Below are 20219 nucleotides of genomic sequence, written 5' to 3' on the forward strand. Positions count from 1 at the left end.
AAGAAATATGGAACAAATATTTAAGCGATAAGGTGGATAGTGGTGGGAAGTAGGGGGAGGAGAGAGAGGTGGGAAAATATTGTTTAAAAAGGTGTAGTCATAGGTATATCAGTGTATTCAAATCTGAATTGTTAAATTGTGTTGTCATTATGGTTTTTGCTGTATGTGTCTTTTGCGGTTGATGTTTGTATGAAAAAATGATTAAATAAATTTTTAAAAAGTAGTTTTCCATTTCCTCTAAAGGTTTTTGTGAGTTGGAAGCAGGAGAACAAGCTATACATCTATAAATCTAAATGTTGTGTTTCATAATGGACGCTCACCGTTTCCCCAGTGGGCATCAGTTGCAGACCATCCCACTCCACCTCCTTCCCAGCAGCCAGACCCACATGTTCATTGTCCGATGTGGAATCCCCCCCCCCAGCCATCACAGCTGTGGAGGTGTACCTGCCTGGCCAGTGAACTGAGTTCCAACGGGTCAATCAGGGCCCAAGTTATGGGGGAATTCATTCCTGTTCTGCCAGGCATTGGCCACTGTCATGATCAGCACTTTGAACTGGGACTTGAATCAGCAGCCACTGCAGTTGTGCCAGTATTGGTGGTATATGCTCAAACCGTCTTGTTCTGGTGAGTGTCTGGCCATTGCATTTTGCACCAGCTGAAGTTTGTGAATTGCCTTCAAAGGCAGCCCCACGTATAACACATTGCAGTAATCCAACCAAGAGGTTACCAGAGCCTAAGCCACAGAAGTTAGACTATCCCTGTCACTGCCTGTATTATTAATTCTTATATTATTATTATCATTGGTTACATGCCATTGGTATTCATGGTGGGTGGCTGTTTATTGTCATGCTGTGCACGCTCGTTCATTATCTCAAAACTGAGCACAAATTTGCTCACATTTTGGGATGCATGGAGCAGTGGGGTAGCATTGGAGGACAGAGCCAGAACCGTAGCTGGGTGATCTTGCACCCCTGGCAGAACCGTCCAGATTGTGCCCCCTAGCCATGGACAAATTACTGTATTTTTCTCCCTATAGGATGCACTTTCCCCCCTCCAAAATTGAAGGGGAAATGTATGTGCGTCCTATGGGGCGAATGCAGGCTTTCGCTGAAGGTGCGCACTGACCCCTCTCGCTCTCCAGGCTTCAGGAAGCTATCCGCAAGCCTTGGGAGCCCGCAGGAGTTCCCGCCGGGCTCCCGAGGCTTGTGGATAGGAGCCAGTTCAGGGTCTTTTCCAGGGATTCTTCTCTTCTCTGCGGTTTCCAGTATTGGAAACGCAGCTACAGGATCTGTCCTTCCAGTGAGCACTCAGGGCTGATTTCCTTCAGAATGGATAGGTTTGATCTTCTTGCAGTCCATGGGACTCTCAAGAGTCTCCTCCAGCACAAGTTCATCTAAATCTTGACTTCATTTGTTTATCTGTAGATTTGATTTTCATAAGCCTAGGCTGATATTTCTTGTAGAAAACTTTCAGGGACACATTTTATATACTGCTTAATCTACAAAATACAAGTAAAACAAAACATTAAAACGAAACAGGTATGAAATCTAGCAAAATATAAATTATATCACTTGTAAGCCAAATATACATACGGCAATGACTGATTAACACGCGTCTGAAAGACACACGTTTGTGCATGTGTGCACAGTGCCGAACTCAGAAAGGAATGAAAATGGCACCAGAAATGTCACGATAAAGGCGGAATGGGGGCAGTGCGGTACAGAATGGGACATTCTTATATGTATGGGGCCTGGGAACAGACCCCAGCATGAAATGCGTGCAGACTGTAATAGAATTACATGTTTGGGTAGGTCTGCTTAAGCCAAGAGGGTGGAACTCAACATTGTGGTATGGCGGACTTTCCAACTGCTCAAGAATTTCAGCTTGCCAAAGATAGGATTCCAGGTGGAAAAATCAAAGTTAGAAACGGAATTGTTAAAACCTAAGACTAAGGTACTTTCAAGAATGTATAATTTGCTGCTAAAATGGAACACACAAGATGAAACGGTCAAATCGGCTATGATAAAATGGGCACAGGACGTAGGGTATAATATTATGTTTGCTGACTGGGAAAGGTTATGGACCACCGGTTTGAAATTCACGGCATGTAATGCCTTGAAAGAAAATATTATGAAAATGATATATAGGTGGTACATGACCCCAGTCAAGCTTGCAAAAATATACCATAATAATAATAATATGATAATAAATGTTGGAAATGTAAAGAAACTGAAGGAACGTTCTTTCACCTCTGGTGGACCTGCCCTAGAGTTAAGGCTTTCTGGGAAATGATATATAACGAGTTGAAAAAGGTATTTAAGTATACCTTCCCTAAGAAACCAGAGGCCTTTCTTTTGGGCATCGTCGGCCAGAGGGTGTTAAAGAAGGACCGAACATTTTTTATGTATGCAACAACAGCAGCAAGGATACTTGTCACTAAATACTGGAAAACCCAAGATTTGCCCACACTGGAAGAATGGCAGATGCAACTGATAGACTATATGGAGCTTGCAGAAATGACTGGCAGAATCCGAGACCTGGGAGAAGAAGTTGTGGAGGAGGACTGGAAGAAATTTAAGGACTATTTACAAAAATATTGTAAATTGTATGAATGTTAAGAAAGATGTAAGATTATCAACAATATGGCACCAATAAGTTAGTTAAAAGGAATATGAAGATAAATGAAAGTATAAGAAAAGATAAATTTTGGATAAATATTATGTTAAAATTAAGCTTTTAAGGTCTGGGTTAAATTATCTAAAATTAGGGATACAATATCAGAAAATTATAATATAAGAATTGAAACAAGGTGATAAATTGCTGGGTAAAGTTTGAAAATTTGGAACGCAGGAACGAGAGATGCGAGGAAGTCCAAAGAAGTGAAGAAAATGTGGATATTGGAAAAATTATATGTTATTTTGTTTGTTTTTTTCTATTGTACTAAGAAAATCTTTTATATATATATATATATATATATATATATATATATATATATATGCAGGCTCTGTTCCAGTAACAAGAAGCCGAAAGCACCAGCCTGAAGATGACGAGTGAGACCTCGTCGAAACGTCGCCTAGACACCCCAACTTTTACACGGGAAGACACCCGAGGACACCAAAACCTGCATTCCTGTACCCGTGAAAATCTACGAAAGCAAATATATATATATATATATATATAAAAGAATTTCAGCTTGCCAGAGGGAACAATACCCCCTATCTTCTCCCCCTGTGTACTGTACTTGGCCTTCTCTGAACCCCCACACCCCCATGCCAATTTTGGAGGAGGGCAGAAGGTCAAAAGCCCCATCGCACAAGTGGAAGGTTTGGGTTTTTTGCATGGTTTCTGATGATGGTGCCTGTAAGGTTAATACCATCCAGAGTTTTTAGCAGGATCTGAAAACAATACGCTGAAGGTGCTTGCCTAATATCAATGAGCAGGATGTTCTAGAATATAAATGCTGGCAAACAGAAACCTTGCAACCATGGAATGAACATACGTGGTACTTGTAAACTGTGCTCCCAAGCTGTTCATGTTAAACCTTGAATTTGACCTGGAAATACATCAGCAGCCAGTGCAAATCTTTGAGCTGGGGTCTAACACGTGGACTCATTCTCATTCTTGTTTGGCAGCATTCTGCATTACATGTCGTTTCTGCATCAAGTAGAAGGCCCCACACAGAGTACATTGCAGTAATCCAGTCATGAAGTTACCAGTGCCTGAACTTCTGTGGCCAAGCTATCTCCGTCCACAAATGACTCTAGATGTTGTAACAGCTGAAGTCAATGAAAAGCTTTCCTAGTCACCCTATCACCTGGATCTCCAGTGATAAAGCTACACCCAGAAGCACCCTCAGGCTACGTAGCTGTTCCTTCAGAATAATTGGCCAATGAACTCCTGTCTTGCTCACAGTGCCCTCATCTTTCCAGATTCAAGCTCAGTTTATTTCCCCTCACTGGCCCACATCTGAACAAGAGCACTACAGAAGATGTGAATTGTTATTTAATGATATACACATTAAACACCACCAGGAATTGAAGTAGAACTTGCTACTTCAGAGTACACTGGATGTTCGTGGGACAATCGGAGAAAACATCATGTGTGAATACACTCCCAGGCTGCAATTCTATGCTTAGGTTCTAGAGAGAAAGCCTGATCAAACTCTGTGGACTGGGTTGCGTGTCAGCCAATAGTCTGCTACCTTAAACAGGTACATTTGATAAGATCATCCCACTGTTAGGTACAACACACACACCAGAAGCTGTACACATAATGAAAAAGAAAGATGCTGCGCCCAGTAAATGAGCATGGCTGGATGACTTGAGGTGTTTATGAAGGAAACTTTCAGGTTTCCTTTTGCATTCATCAGAAACACTCACCTGAAGAAACACTCAACACCTGCTCTTCTATTTGAGCAGGTGTGTGTGAAATGAGAACAGTGGAAGGAATGAAAGGATCATTCATGTGAGTTCTGCATTGGATTGTTCAAAATGCTAGGTGTATGGAATCTAATTCCAAGACTTCTTTTGAGATCTAAAACTATCAGAGTCCATATTTAAACAACAAACAGTCTTGTAGTCTCTTAAAGACTTAACAAACATAGACTTTCATGGACAAAAATCTTCTTCATGAGATGCATGAAATGTTGTCCTGAGTGGCTGGGAATAAATAATAAATAATAATAATTATTATTGCAGGTACATATATGCATGCTTTCTGTATGTGATTATATAAAAGCAGGGTCAGAGGGGAATTAAAGTACAGAAAGTGACAATTATGTTCTTAACAATGATAATTCTGATTCGCAAAGTTTTTGATGACATTCATACTGGCTTTCTTTTTGCCAAATACTTACTCCTTAGTATTTCAGGTGCAAGGATTCAGTCAGCATGCTTCCACACAAATTTTATTTTATTTTTTACATGGCTAGATCTGTGTATGAGAGAGAGAGAGAGAGAGAGAGAGAGAGAGAGAGAGAGAGAGAGAGAGACCTACTGCTTTTTTTCCTGTAGGGACACAGGGGTACGCATGCCTCTAAACATTTTGTGAACTAAGTTTGGCCTCATTGAGGGGCAGTATTTCAATTTGAGTAGGAAAGTGAGAGTAGTCCTACTGTAAACATTTTTTTTAAGGAAAAAAGGCATTGGAGAGACCCATTTAATTATACACCCCCTTCTCTACGTCCATAGTCTAAACCTGTATGATCTAATAAACATTGTAGCTCTTGATTTTATTGACTGCACAAACTGAACCAATATATGAGTGTTTTCATTGGGTATGCGGGAAGCCCTCCAAACACTTTATGTCAAAAAAACAACTACTGATACTAAAATGGCATATTATTTAGAAGCAGCAAAGAAGTGTTTTCTGCCTGCGAATGTTGAACATATGTAAACTTCTACTATCACAGCTTATCTTACAACTGCTGCAAAAACAAAATGTTCAGGATTTCAAAAGTCAATGCATGTTTGCAAGGTAAAGTTGGCATAGCCAACTAGGTTTGCTCTTCACTCAGGTACTCTTTCAATACTACAAATGTTCCATGCAAGTTACACACATCACTGGTATTAACTCTGTTCTCTCCAGTTTTGAATGGCACAAGTGATTTTTTTTAAATAGATAAAAAACCCTCTTCCCTCCTCTCTTTCCCCTTCCTAGGTATTCAGAAGCACACTGCCTCTGACTGCGAAATGCTTCTGGCATTAAGAAGCATTCTGACTTATTTTTCTTTTTAAACAGGATCTAGGTGCCACATGCTCTGAAATTGGGCTGGAAATGCCCCTTTGAGAGATGATGCATGATGACATACCCACTGAAATTAGGCAAGCACATCTGTTAAAAAAAACCCCTTTATTTAAGCACCACTACCCAGACATGCATCGTAACTTGTAATTTTATTTTATTACATTTTTATTTTTTTAAATTTTGAAAAGTCAACTTGTTTTTAATATCTGATTTTAACAGTGTTTTAATAGATATTTTATATTGCTCTTTGTAAACTGCTTTGAGGTTTGAAGACTCAGCCATATAAAAACTCTCTTAAATAAGTAAGCTAAGTAAACCTTTCCCCTATATTATCTAAAATATCCAGTTGTTTTGCAGGTTCTCAAGGATGGGGCTACTGCTTATCATGATGGCAGTACATGGAGCAGTGAGCTCAGAAGACTTGAATCCTGAACAGTTTATGAATATTGTAAGTAAGTTGAATAATGTATGAATATTGTATGAATATTTTTTTAAATTTTTTTTAAAGCTGAGTAGCAGCAGGGAGTCAGTAGTGGGGATGGTGAGGCAAAAGACCCTGGGCCAAAGCATGCATGCATATTGTATAAAGGTGCAAAGCCCTTCTTTTGCACCCTGTGAAACATAAATGCGCAGTTTTTTAAAAACTGGGCAACTGAGCGCCGCCCACCCATGACTCCTGAGCCTCCCCCGATCTCCTGCCCCCTTTCTCCTTTGTTTTGACTGATTGGGGGAGGCTTGGGAGTCATAGGCAGGCAGCTGTTGCCCAGCTGTTTTTTTAAAAAAACTCTGTACATTTATGTTTCATAGGGTGCAAAGAAGGGCTTTGCACCTTGCCTGGCAAAGAAACCACACACCTTGTGCCCCTTCTGGGCAGCGCCCACCTGCCTGTGATTCCCAAGCCTCCCCCAATCTGTCAAATCAAAGGGGGAAGGGGGCAGGAGATGTGCACCGCTGGACGTCCCTGGTTCCCCTTTGGCGGTGATGGAGCAGCACTACCAGGCTGGCTCTGGGCTACTGAGGTTTCCTGGGGGACAGATTTTCAAATCTGGGGAAATTCTGGGGATGGAATTTGTTTGGGGACAGATCTGCAAATCTGGGGACTCTCCTCAGGAACTGGGGACGTCTGGTAACCCTTCCTTATGCACACGCTCTGTTCATAAAAGCATGTCAGCGTAATTTGCAATATAATTTGACCACAACATGAACAGTAGTCCCTCAGATTGGAAACTTGCCTGGTCTTCAACTTAGAAAAGTTGAGGACTGAGAACATGCCAGAGCTCGAGCAGTGTTCCAAGATGGGGGCATCCTGAGGCTTGTCTGAACACAGCAAAAGAAGCCCAGTTGTAATTACTTCATGATGCTGGCAAAGCTTCTGTAAGTTTAATGTTATCTGCTGACAATGGGTGTGTAGCTCTGGCACTAGGTATGTGGCTCTGGCTTAGCTATCCTCCTGTATGTGAAAAGATTGGTCCAGAAAGCACTCAAACAGGGGGAGTCAATGTAGTGCTCTCCAAATCATGTTAGACTACAACTCCCACTATCCATGCTGGCTGGGGCTGATGGGAGTTGGAGTCCAGCAACAACTGGAGCGTATCCCACTGGCCAGTCTTGCACAGGAGCATCTGCATTGTTTTGTAAACCAATTTAAAATGAACCACCCCTGAGGAGTAGAAAAAACATATATTGGCATATTACTGTGGTGTATTGGTCCTCTTGGCTTGCGGTATCAGGAACTATCTAAGTCATTTCTCAAGTACTGCACTTTTAGTTTCTGTTCTATTGACAAGCAGCAAACGGTTGCATGGTTTCCTCCTCAAATAAACTGTATTAAAGTTGCTTTTGTTTTTGCATCCTCTGTGTAGTCTCCACTTTGTACTTTCCAGGGATCTTTTTGTTTTCACCTTTCTTTGTGCTGCCTTTCTCCCCAAGGGGTTGCTGATAAACTTTGCAGGTATTGGCTCATTCTTCCCCAAATATCCAAAGAGATACAAATATAAATATTCACTCTCGTGCATTGCTCTCCTGGGCCATTCTGATAATGTCAGGAAGGATCCATGCTTAATGCTTGGAAATGAGCATTTAGGCGAAAACTTTCGGCTTCTAGCAATTACTTTTAAACCTCTACTGGTGGAGGAAATGGTCTAACACGTGGCCTTGTATCCTTACAGAGTCAGATAATCCAGTACTGGGGATATCCTTCGGAAGAGTATGAGGTCCTTACAGAAGACGGCTATTACTTGAGCCTGAACAGGATCCCAGGGGGTACAGAAAGCTCATGAGACCCAATGTCTCAAGGACTCTGTTGTGACTCATTTCATTGTACAGTAATGACCACTAACATGAAGTCTAGTCTGGGAAAGAAAACATGGGGAGGAATGTACTTTCTGATCTTTCCAGCAGTGTAAACATTTCTTTTCTTTTTTAATTTTTTTTTCAAAGTTTCAAAAATAAAACACAGGGGTTTTTACACACACACACACACACACACACACACACTATTTTTTTAATTTAAAAAAACCCCGTAATCAAATCCTTACGTTTATGGGGTTCCCTGAACTCTTTCCTTGGCTTCCGAAGTTCTTTCTCTTTTAACTGCATCTAATTAATTTATTCCAATTTGTTATACTTCATTTTTATCCTTTGTTGTTTTGAATTACAAGTGTTATGTAAATCCTACTACTATTTTAAAACTTTTACAGTGTTCTTTAATATATTCAATAAAATTGTGCCATTCTCTGCTAAATTTATTATCCTCTTGGTGCCTGATCTTCCTGGTTAGCCTTGCCATCTCCACATAATCCATCATCTTCAATATCCATTCTTCTTTCAATGGGGCTCTTTCTTCTTTCCATCCCTGGGCATATAATATTCTTGTTGCTGCTGACGCATACATAAACAATACTTTCTTATCTTTTGGTAATTCTTCTCCTACTAAACCTAATTAAAAAAACCTCTGGTTTTTTACCATTTTTTCCAGTTCACTATAAATCATTTCCCAGGAGGCCTTAGCTACTTTGCACGTCCACCACATATGATGGAATGTGCCCTCTTTAATTTTACACTTCCAACATGTTAGTCATGTTCTTATACATTTTTGCAAGTCTTGTAGGAGTCAAATACCATCTATACATCTATACATCATTTTCACAGCAAGTAGTAAATTTTAGGTCCTTATTCCATAACTTCTCAGCAATGTAAACATTTCTAATTGCCAGACAGAGCAATTTTTCCTCCCTCCCTCCCTCCCTGTGTGCTTTTCTTGAGGTTTTCCACAGATGATTTTGGGAAGGCACAGAGTGCTTGTGTGGCGAAAGCCCCATTATGTTAATGGGATGCCTTGAGCTGGCTTACGCAAGCACGCTGGGTTAGTTGAATCCAGCCCAAATGCTTTATCTGCAGTTGTGAGCAGGAAGAGAGCCTGATGGCTAGAATGTGCAGCATACCTCCTTCAGTGAACACTGATTTGCTCTGCCTCTATTAACTCTGTGTGGTGCAATGGTTAGAGCTTTGGCCCAAGACTAGGTAGACCCAGGTACAAATCCCCAACTGACCAAGAAGCTTCCTGGGTGACTTTCTCTTACCCTTAACGACTTCATTGAATTGTTGTGATTCTAATACGAATGTGGGAGGTGGGACTTTTCACAATGCCTAGAGTTCTTCAGAAAAAAGGTGGCATATAAAAGTCATAAAGAAATAGATAGCTGCTTCAGGAGGAAGTGGTATATAGATAATTCCTCCATGGTATTTGTGGGCAGCAAAACTGGGGAAACAAAGATTTTTTTCCAGAAGTACTAAAATTGTCTATTTATTAGGTGCTCAAAAAAAAAGAAAAGAAACAAAGAAAGACAAGACAAGACAAAAGGAAAAAAACAACAACAGATCAAATGTTCTTTCCTGAGAATTTTTGGGTTAGCTCTTTTTTAAAAAAAGAAAGAAAGGGGGTTTAGGTTTCAAGGTTCAGTTCCAATGTTTCTGCATGTAATATTGAGACTTTAGCTTTCCACCTGAACAGGAACTGGAGCCTATCTTTCTTGCATCCAAACCCAGCATTTAGACCCAAGCCTACTGCTCCATATTAGATTAAGTTTTAATATTGTATCTTGTGTTGTGTTTTGGAGGTACCAATCAGTCAGTCACTCAGCCAATCAATCAATCAATCAATCAATCAATCTCTTTTTTACTTCCAGGCTCCAAATCATCTATACTGCTGTTGCACTGTTTGACCATGGAAGGCAGCGTCTGGGTCACAAATCTGCCGCATCAGAGCCTGGGCTTCATATTAGCAGACGCTGGATATGATGTTTGGATTGGAAACAACAGAGGAAACTCCTGGTCTAGAAGACACCAAAACCTTTCCATTGAAGAAGAAGCATTCTGGGATTTTAGGTAAGTTCATTTCGTGTGTAATCACTGGAATTCACCATTCAATGAGATTTATTCTTTTACAGTTGAGTGACTGGAATTTGGCATTCAATGTTATTTGTAGTTCAAAGCATGCTTACCCTTGCCTACTTTATTATGCATTGAATAGACTTGATGAAGGCTAATGTCGGGCTATATTCAGCCACTTAAATAATTCTATATGTGTGCCAAATGGTTTTTAGTACTTATCCAGGCCATAAAATTTATGGACACATCCATGAAATGATTTCACTGCAATCCCTTCATTGACAGTCTGATTTTATGGTCCAGGAAAAGTTTTACCATCTGACTTTGCTGTGATTCTGTAAATGGAAACCTTCTTCTTAGTAAATGTGCTCATGGTTTTAGTGTTAATTTCTTGTATCACAGCCTGGGCACAGCTGGCCCTAGTAAGTTTCTCTTTCCCCTCATCTTATCACCTAATTTTAGATATTTGATGGTAAAGTCTGCTTAATCTTCCCTTTTGTTCCTTAAATATGCTTAGTAGTGCTTTCTAGAGAAAGAGCTTATGCTTGTAACCAAAGATTATGAGTGCACTTAATTCTCATTTACTTTGTTTTGTGGTTTTCAGTTTTCATGAGATGGGCATCTATGACCTTCCTGCCATGGCAGACTTCATTCTGCAGAAAACTGGACAGAAGAACATCTATTATGTCTGCCATTCTCAAGGATGCTCTGTGGGTATGACAACTATAAATCTTGGCATGCACTCTATAGAGGGCCAGTTTGGCATGGGATGGTCCAATGTTGAACTAGTTCTTGGTCATATGCAGAATTCAGATAAAGGCATAAAAACCACATCATTTTCTTGAATGCACCAGGTATCTACTGTAGATGGCACCAGATATCTACTGAAGTTTTAGTTATCCAAGAACCTGCAATATGTTTGTTGTCTTTATAAGAAACATAGTACTCTTTGGATATTTATTTGAATGCACAAAAGGGGGAGTGGGATTGTGTGTTCTTGATCTTTTGCGTAAGCCTTTTATAGAGCCTGAAAGTGTATGTGTGGGGAACATTTTCTACATAATTGGAAAGTGTGAGGTTTCAGGGGCATGATTACATTGAGAGAGCCTTCCATGCGGGCTTAACAAATATTTCTAACTGATGTAGAAATGAGGAGAACTGAATTTAAGATTGGAAAAATGAGAATCTGAGAGTAAATAAATTTGATATATAGGATAGAGGGCTTTCCAACTCTGCCCATGTATCTATTCATCTGACATAAAGCCTATGTCATTTTGTTGCAATGGTAGTAATTATGTCATTTAGTGAGGTTCCAATTCCATCCTGGGCTCTTTCCTATAAAATAGCTTTGTATATTGCATGTAGTCTAACTCTTCCATTTTGAAAAAGAATTGTGCCACATGAAATGAATGTTAATTTTGCTCAACTATGTTTTAAAGTAAGAGTCTGCCTATAAATGCTGCATTACTTAAATTCAAAACTAAGGGATGCTAAACTGAATCTCCATTTTCCCCTCTCTAGCTTTTGTGGCATTTTCTATATTACCTCAAATGGCTGAAAAAATTAAGATGTTTTTTGCCCTGGCTCCTTCCTATACTTTGCAGTACACTATCAGCGTTCCACTACAAATCATACGCTTTCCAGCAGCACTGGTGAAGGTATGTGTGCAATCATTATCTTTTCACAATTTTCGTAAGCTCTAATTGACATTATGACATAATGGGAGATGTCTAATTTTATGGCTCAAACCCAGTTTTTTTGTAGGTAAATTAGCTGGAAAAACATGGGGTTTTTTGGGGGGGGGATTAATTAATAATTTAGATTCCAACACCCTTAAATTTTCAGACATACATGCAATTTGTTTTTCACTAAAATGTTATCATGGCTATCAAATGACAGAAAAGAAAGCACGAAGGATAAACTATTTTTAAAGAAGTACCCTCTTGAGACTGGATATATAGAGTCCAAATTAAGAAGACCAAGGATCATAACACAGAAGACCAGACAAGATGTTTTGGCTCACCTTATAAGGATATAAAAAAGGGAAAGCCTGGAGGAGAATTAATAGAGTTGTGGAAACAGCAGGAGTGTCTGGTCTACTGTGTGGTCTGGTGTCATTGAGCTTCTGTCACAACATTAGTGTCACTGCATTTTACCGAGATGTGCAAGACAAGCAATGGCAAGGTTTGAGCTTCATGGATATATTAGGAGAGCCAACCCACACAGTGCAAACTAAATCTATCAGTCAAATCAACTTGCAACCAAACCAACCTTTCTGAAGTTAAAACCTGTAGAGAGCCATGGTCTTGACTTTATCCTTATTTAACTGCTCCTTGGATTTTTCAAAAATAAAAATAAATAAAATCAGTGCAATAAATCATTTGGAAGATACGTATAATATTTCCACCTTTTAAAGAATAACTTATAAATTATATTAATCCAATAGATTCAACTTTTTCCCCATGTTTTTTAATGCGATAACTTTGCAATTTTTATATTTGGTGATTAAAACCTTTTTACAAATCAGCAACAAAAAAACACTTAATATGAACCAGCTACAGGGACATTTAAACTGCCCCATTTAAGAAATGCTATTGAGAGATTGGGATTATGAAGTATCTCTGGCTTTTTGCAGGCTATAATTGGCACAAAAGAATTTTGTCTGCTGAGTCCAAAACTGAAGGCCCTTCTGGCCCGAAAGTGCAGCCACCGCGCAGTAGATGAGCTCTGCAAACAAGCTCTTTTTCTTGTCAGTGGATTCAATGAAAAAAATCTAAATGCGGTATGATTCTTCATTTATTTATGACTGGGGTGTATGGAGTGTTAAAGGAGAGGTAGTACTTCTGTTTCCCTGCTCCTGCCAACCTACCAGTTCGAAAGCACGTCAAAGTGCAAGTAGATAAATGGGTACTGCTCTGGAGGGAAGGTAAACGGCATTTCCGTGCGCTGCTCTGGTTCACCAGAAGCGGCTTAGTTCTGCTGGCCACATGACCCGGAAGCTGTATGCCGGCTCCCTTGGCCAATAAAGCGAGATGAACGCTGCAACCCCAGAGTCGGCCACGACTGGACCTAATGGTCAGGGGTCCCTTTACCTTTACCTTTATTACTTCTGTTGGAAGTACTTCTGAAGGAACACGTCGTGCCCCTTCTGGGGTAGTTTGTACACCATTGGTCCCCCCACTGTACAGTCAGCTTTCACCTGGCCAGCTAAACCAGGTGAGGGTAAGCAAAGGGTCTCAAACCTTTGGTTAGTTAGAGATTTCCCCTGCATGCATAGACAGGCTGTGGCAGACTAAGTGGACAAGACCAGTATTGGGTCCAATGCTCAAGAAGGCAGCTTCTGCACATGCTGAAGAGGGAAGTGAGGGGCAGATGGGGCTTGTCAAATGTAAGAAGGGGCTCTGTAGGCCCACAAGCAAAGATGGGGGAGACCCTGGCCGAATCAAGACTCCATATAACATCAGGGAGCTCTAGACATGTCACTGAATGGGCAGGTGGGTGGTGGTGGGCACAGACAACAGGTGTGTCCTAGGTGGGGAAATAGCCAGATAGCCATGAGCCAACTCCTTGTGGCACATAAGGGCTGTTCATTTGAAGGGTTGTTCACAGTTATCTGAATCATAAAATCTTAGAACTGTGGAGTTCAGGCAGCCAGCTGGTTCACACAACTCATTCATGATGTACCAGTTGCTATGAACTGCATGTCAGGGTTTCCTCAGCATCAGTTTTGCACTTCAGAAAAACATGTAATAACATATATCTGCTTTTGTCCTCTGCCAACAGTCCAGTACAATGAGTTTTGGTTATGTGAAATGACTTCTAAATTTACCATTCCCTTACAGAGTTGGACTGATGTATATGTATCACGATTCCCAGATTATACGTCTGTGAAAAATATGATCCACTGGGGTCAGGTAGAGATACTAAGATCTCCCTTCTCTCTCTCATTCTCCCTCTGTTGAATGTTGCCTGCCTTATAAAAACTTAGATAATTTTTGAATAGAAGGGAGCCAGAATATACTGTAGCTGAGTTTCCAGTGTAAGATGACACATATAAAAAAAAACTGTGAAAAACGTTTTGAAAAATGTATTGAATTTTACATAAGCTCACCATCGTCATCTAGTGACAAATTTGTATAATACACTTAAAACAAACTTTTAATGTTATATTTGCAGCTGTATAGCTGAGTCCCCAATTTAGCAGTGGCAAAACCAGAACCAGCAAGCCATTGTAACCCAGAAACTGCCTAAATTGGCCTTACCATGAGGTAAAGTGAAGCTGTCAACTTAGGTGGTAGGTGCTGGAAGTGCAGCAGCAGAAGCCCACCTCATTTTTAAGCCAGTGCCCCTCTCCTGAGCCTGTGCCCCAGTAGCAGTAATGCTTGCTTATTGCTAAACTGGGCGGTATGGAAGTCTTGCCTATTTACTTTCTCTCAACACATCAAAGAGAACACCATTAAGAAAGGTCCTTGGCTGAGTGAGCAGGAAAAGAGGCAGCTACTAGCCTGGCCCACGGCATTTGTTTGAGTGGGAAGTGTGCAAGGATCAAGCAAAGTGCTGGAGTAGAGAGCTGTGTGGGCTGCCTTGTGGCCCTTAAGCTAGCCTGCTACCCTCACGTGAAGCATAAGTTGCTCTCCATTGCTAGAGTTCCAGTAAGATTCAACTGCCAGTGCGATCAGCATCGTTCTACCTGCCTTGCTCCACCCTCCAGCCCTAGGAGTCCTCATAAGGGAGCTGTGCTTAGAGGAAGAACTGTGAGCAGAGAGACTTCATCAGGCAAGGCCTCCTTCCACCTGCCTTGCCCCACCCTCCAGTCTCTGCTTCTCAATTTGTATTGTATTATTTTATGCACTGTGGCTTGCCATTGTTTTTATTGATGGTAGTTTAGAAATTATTTTTTTGTTGGGTTTTGTTTAATTTTTATATGCTGATATTTAATATTCTATACTATTCTAATGGATTGTTGAATACAGTGGTACCTCGCAAGACGAATGCCTCGTAAGTCGAAAAACTCGCAAGATGAAAGAGTTTTTCATTTTTTGAGTTGCTTCGCAAGACGAAAACGTCTTGCAAGTTTCTCCACTGAAGCTTCATGTCTGCGTATTCCTTTGTGGTTTTGTAGGACATCTTAGGGTAGCAGTTACATCTTGCGTGCATTTACATTTTCTCAATTTTGGGGGGTGTATGTGTGTGTAAAATTATTAAACAGAAATGCATGATTAAGCCTGCCAATAGACTCTACAGTTCAGAGAACAAAAGGATGGAAGGGGCTCCGCCTGGTGGCTTTTGCGTAAAACTGCAAATTGTGGAAATAAATCATGACGGGGAGTCAAGGTTCTAGTTTATGAACGAATACTAGCCTCAATGCATTCCTATGGGAATCCGTGCTTCGCAAGACGAAAAATTCGCAAGATGAAAAAACTCGCAGAACGAATTAATTTCGTCTTGCGAGGTACCACTGTATTACTTTATTCGATATAAGTTGCTTATTTCAAAGTTATGTTTTATTATCACATTTTTGTGTTGGCTTAGATTGTTATAAGGTGTTATAAGGTGTACATTCTTTGTTTCTTCAGCTTGTAAACCGCCTTTGGTATAGTAAAATAGAAAGGTGGTATACAAATTAAATGTTAAATGAAATGAAAGTGAAAGATACTCTCAGTGAGTGCCCTCTCCTAACAACTTCCTCTTGGGTTAGCTTTACTTGTTGTTCAATTTCGTTGGCGAGTTGTATACTCACCTATCTATTGTTCTCTTTTGTTTTCTAGACAGCTATGGCAGGTCAATTCAGATATTTTGACTATGGCTCAAAGAACATAGATATATACAACCAGGTAGGAATTTGCTAGATTTTTGTGTTGCCTGCAAAGGGGATTAAAAGTGAGGGTGTGTACAAAGGGGCAGTTTAAATTGGATTTGATGCATCCCTTGTGTGCATTTTTTGTGCATCATCCACACAACACCATCCTTGTTCAAGTAGCAGTCCACACTTCCCTCAAATTACTTCTGATTTTCACAACTTATTGATAATCCAATAAAAGAACCCAATTTAAAATCACTTGGTTTTACTTTGGTGAAAGTTTGTTGTGTGCAATTTCACAGATTATTTTTTTTAAGCTGCAGATGTGTGCATGTATCTAGGTGATATTCAATGTATCTGTCTCTTCCTAGACAACTCCTCCCTTGTACAGAATTGAAGAGATCACCATCCCAACAGCGATGTGGAGTGGAGGACAGGACTGGGTTTCGCAGCCCAAGGAAACTGCAGAATTGCGGCCTCGAATTACTAATCTCATTCATGACACAGAGTTCCCTAAGTGGAACCACTGGGATTTCATTTGGGGCCTCGATGCTTTTCAGCTGATGTACCCAGAAATACTTGACCTGATGGAGAGGTAGCTGGGAAAGTGTTTGGTTATTGTTGCTCTATTAATGGTGAAACCAAGGTGGGATTCTGAAATCCCCACAATCTTCAGAAATAAAGTTTAAATATATGTCACCTCATTTTGATTATTAAATTGGCCTTGCTTGCAAACCTCCTAGACAGCCCTTCTCCAAGGGAGCCAGAAAGGATCGCAATGAAAATCAGCTCCAGAAAGGACTGAAATGAAAATAAGTTTTTTAGACCCAGGCCCAGGTATGAGCACCACTAGGTATTAATGTAAGGAGCAAGGAGGTTTTATTTATTTATTGCATCAGGAAGGTACCATATGTAGAGTGATACATTATATCCTATTGAATTTCCTGGAAAAAACAGGCGTTTGTTTCAAACAACCTAGACTAGTGTTTGATTTAAATATATAATAGTGTGACAAATATATGTGATAAAACAAGTAAGCTACAACGGTTAGACATTTACAAATGTCTAGTTAGACATTTGCAATGAGTCACTGAGATTTATTGCTTTCTCAGTAAGTTTAAGTACATAGTCAAAATTAAGTTGCATTTGTGTACATAAAAATGCAAGTACATCTCCCTGAACATTCTAAAGTGTGAATAATGAATACCTTGTGTTCTGTTTCTCCCAAAATGGAGATGTGAAGCTTTTTGAATTCATGCATCGATTGCACCCAGATCCATTGCCAAAAAGTAAACAAAACACAAATTTTTTTTGAAGAACACTTGCTTCCTGCTGAATGCAGTCTTACTGTCTCAAAAAAATCAATTTAACTTTTTATTATCCAAAACAGTTCTATACTCTAAAGTAAAGGAACAGGTTTTCCAACCAACGCACAAAAAATGATGGTTTCATTTGAGGCAGAGCACATCAAAACACATTTGCAATGCATGTTTCAGTCCTGAAAATGTGCAGTGATAATCTCTACTCCTGTAGAGTACATTGTACTAGACTAATCATAATTAACCTCTGCTGTGTCTGAGATTAGGGAGCACATTTTTTCATTTGGGGACAATGTGAAGTTATATCCAGGGCGGTGTTGACCCCAAGTGTTTCGTTTCAAAATTTCATAACACTCACAAAAAAACCAAGCAAAAATGACAACACCAGCATTTTCCTCCATTCATTTTCATTGGAGAGACTTTGAACTTAAACTAGGTGAGGGGCTTGTTGGTAGAATATCCACACAACTTTTCTGAAAATACCTAGAACTGCATGTGGCTCACATTCATCTCCCCAGACCCTGGGGACTTGCAAAGTCTCCCATGGGACCTGAAAGGTGACAAAACTGAGTTCTGGTTAGTTCCAGCTGAAAAAAAGGCCTTAAGCTCAAGCTGTTCTTAAGCTCAAATCATTACAAATATACTGCAAATGTGGCCTTGAATTGCAAGATAATGTTAGGAAATTTGTTCCCCAACAGCCTGGTAAAGTCACCTGCACTCCTCTCAAAAAACTTCTGCAGAGGAGAAATGTATAACACATTTGGAATCTGGAATTTATATGTAAAGATTTTAAAATTTAATAAAAAATTGACAAAGGAAACACAAACTTCTGGCTGCCCTACTGAACAATGAGGGATGGGGAATACAGAAGGGAAATTGCCCAACATTGGGTAGATGACAACCATAGTGATATTTTTTTTAATTAAAATTGTATTTACCGTATTTTTCGCTCTATAAGACACACCAGACCACAAGACGCACCTACTTTTTGGAGGAGGAAAACAAGGGAAAAAAATATTCTGAATCTCAGAAGCCAGAACACCAAGAGGGATTGCTGCTGTTAGGATATTTCCATTCCACCTTAAGAAGGGAGCAGGTTGTTCTGTCACAGCTTGCGTATTTCCTGTTCACAGGAAGTTTATGTTTGTACATTGCTTTCGTTTTTCTCTCTGTGCCTGAGACATCAAAGCAGGCAGTCATGTTTTTTTTCTTTGTTCTGACCAACGCTGAATAAACTTGTAAATATGCTCTCCTGAGTGCATCTTTCGTTGTGCAAACTCTGCTGATAGAGTGTGCACGAGCTCTGGAATGTGGAAAGCTATTTCCGAGGCTTCGTGTCACTAATTGACTGATACTGTATCTACGGGAGATTGATGGATCGTCCGGAGGCGGCTTGGGGGCCATGATGGCTTTTGTCTCCCTGGCAGTATCCCAACAGCTGCGCAGTGAAAGCAGCTGTTCTGGCTTCTGTGATAGCTGCGCAGCCTGCAATCGCTCCATAAGACATACACACATTTCCCCTTACTTTTTAGGAAGGAAAAAGTGAGTCTTATAGAGCAAAAAATACGGTAGTTGCTGACAAGACTAATTTGCCTCTAAGTCCTTAAGTCACAACATAGCACCCAGAAATTCAAATAGATTTGCTGTGCCTCTTTAGTCAGCTATTATGTTCCAAGCAAATCTGGTCTAATGAATAAGCGCTGCGACCATTTCATCATTTTTAATGCCACCACGCCTGTTGTATAATTAAATGCTGCACTGCTACAATGACTTCTTGCTTCCTTGCAGTTTGTTACATTCTAGATCTTTTGCAACATTTATTCAAGGTCCCAGCTCCATCTGAGTACCAACGGCAGGTAAGCAAAGGGCTATTTTTTAAAAACAAAACACTGATCTTCTTAATTTGAGTATGGTGATATATTCTTTATCTTGCCATTTTCCAAATTGTACTCTTAATGAAAACATAACTGATTGCTAATTATCATAAGACTCAATCCTGTAGATGTCGAATCTCAATGAATGAATAATGCTTAATATAATGTCATACATGTTTAAGCCCCAATGAAATTTGCAGAATTAAAGCACTTCACACTGTGAGATTTACAGTGGAATCCTATGCATGTCTCTACATAGAAGTAAGCTCCCTTGAGTTCAGTGGAGCTTGCTTCTAGGTAAGTGTATGTAGCATTGAATCTTTTTGCTTGCTAACCTGTACTCACCTGTAAGTCCCATTGAACTCAGTAGGGCTTACTTTTGAGTACAAAAAAATGCATGTACTTTTTTAAAGACTGATTTAAAGAAAGCAGCTGGAAATACATTGTTTGGGCTTCCAGGGCATTGTTTGGCTTCCAGAAAAGAATATGGGGAAATTCTCATGGAATTTTGTATTTTTATAAATAAAATTAAGTAATCTTTAAAGAGCATTGCTATACCAGCCTCTCACAAAATATAAGGGCAATGTACAGCCACATAAAAACACTGAAAAGCAATACAATGCAATCATTAAAATAATTCCTTATGCCTGTGTTGTTGTATGTTACACTGCAAAATGATAGGATCTTCTAGAAATATTTTTTGGGGGAACAGATGAAGTCCCACAATTGGAGTACCTGAATGAAAGTCCAATTGTGAAGTGCAAATATGATCATTGGATTCAGTCCTGCAAGAATTTGTACAGTGAACTTTTGCTCAGGCCCATTATCTTATTCTATAAATTGTGGGGTACATATTTGTGTTCTGGATCAAATTCAATATCTATCATTCACCCCGTATTTGCCTTTATTCCCATGTTTCTATTAGTTGCCAAACAACATTAAGAGATTTCAGATTATGGTGTTTCCACCATGTGGAACAACAGTGGACCTAGCTAGACATGGCGTTAATTACATGAGGTACAATTGTAACATGGTTTTGAAAGCTTTGAAAGCAGGAAGTGGGTTGTCATTTGACACCACAGCATCTTGGGA

At 39.9% G+C, this 20219-nt stretch overlaps 1 protein-coding gene across 1 annotated transcript; it reads left to right on the forward strand.

Moving 5' to 3' along the window:
• Positions 1–4391: 4391 nt before the first annotated feature.
• Positions 4392–16560, forward strand: LOC310845556 (lipase member M-like). The gene is made up of 10 exons (XM_083740753.1): positions 4392–4464; positions 6103–6193; positions 7914–8007; positions 9933–10131; positions 10739–10848; positions 11656–11792; positions 12770–12916; positions 13977–14048; positions 15903–15968; positions 16306–16560. Exons 1-10 carry the CDS (start codon positions 4430–4432, stop codon positions 16531–16533), a joined length of 1179 nt encoding a protein of 392 aa, XP_083596879.1. The 5' UTR covers positions 4392–4429; the 3' UTR covers positions 16534–16560.
• The last annotated feature ends 3659 nt before the right edge of the window (positions 16561–20219 follow it).

This window comes from Podarcis gaigeae (assembly GCF_964106915.1).
Source record: "Podarcis gaigeae genome assembly, chromosome: 5".
Lineage (NCBI taxonomy): Eukaryota > Metazoa > Chordata > Lepidosauria > Squamata > Lacertidae > Podarcis > Podarcis gaigeae.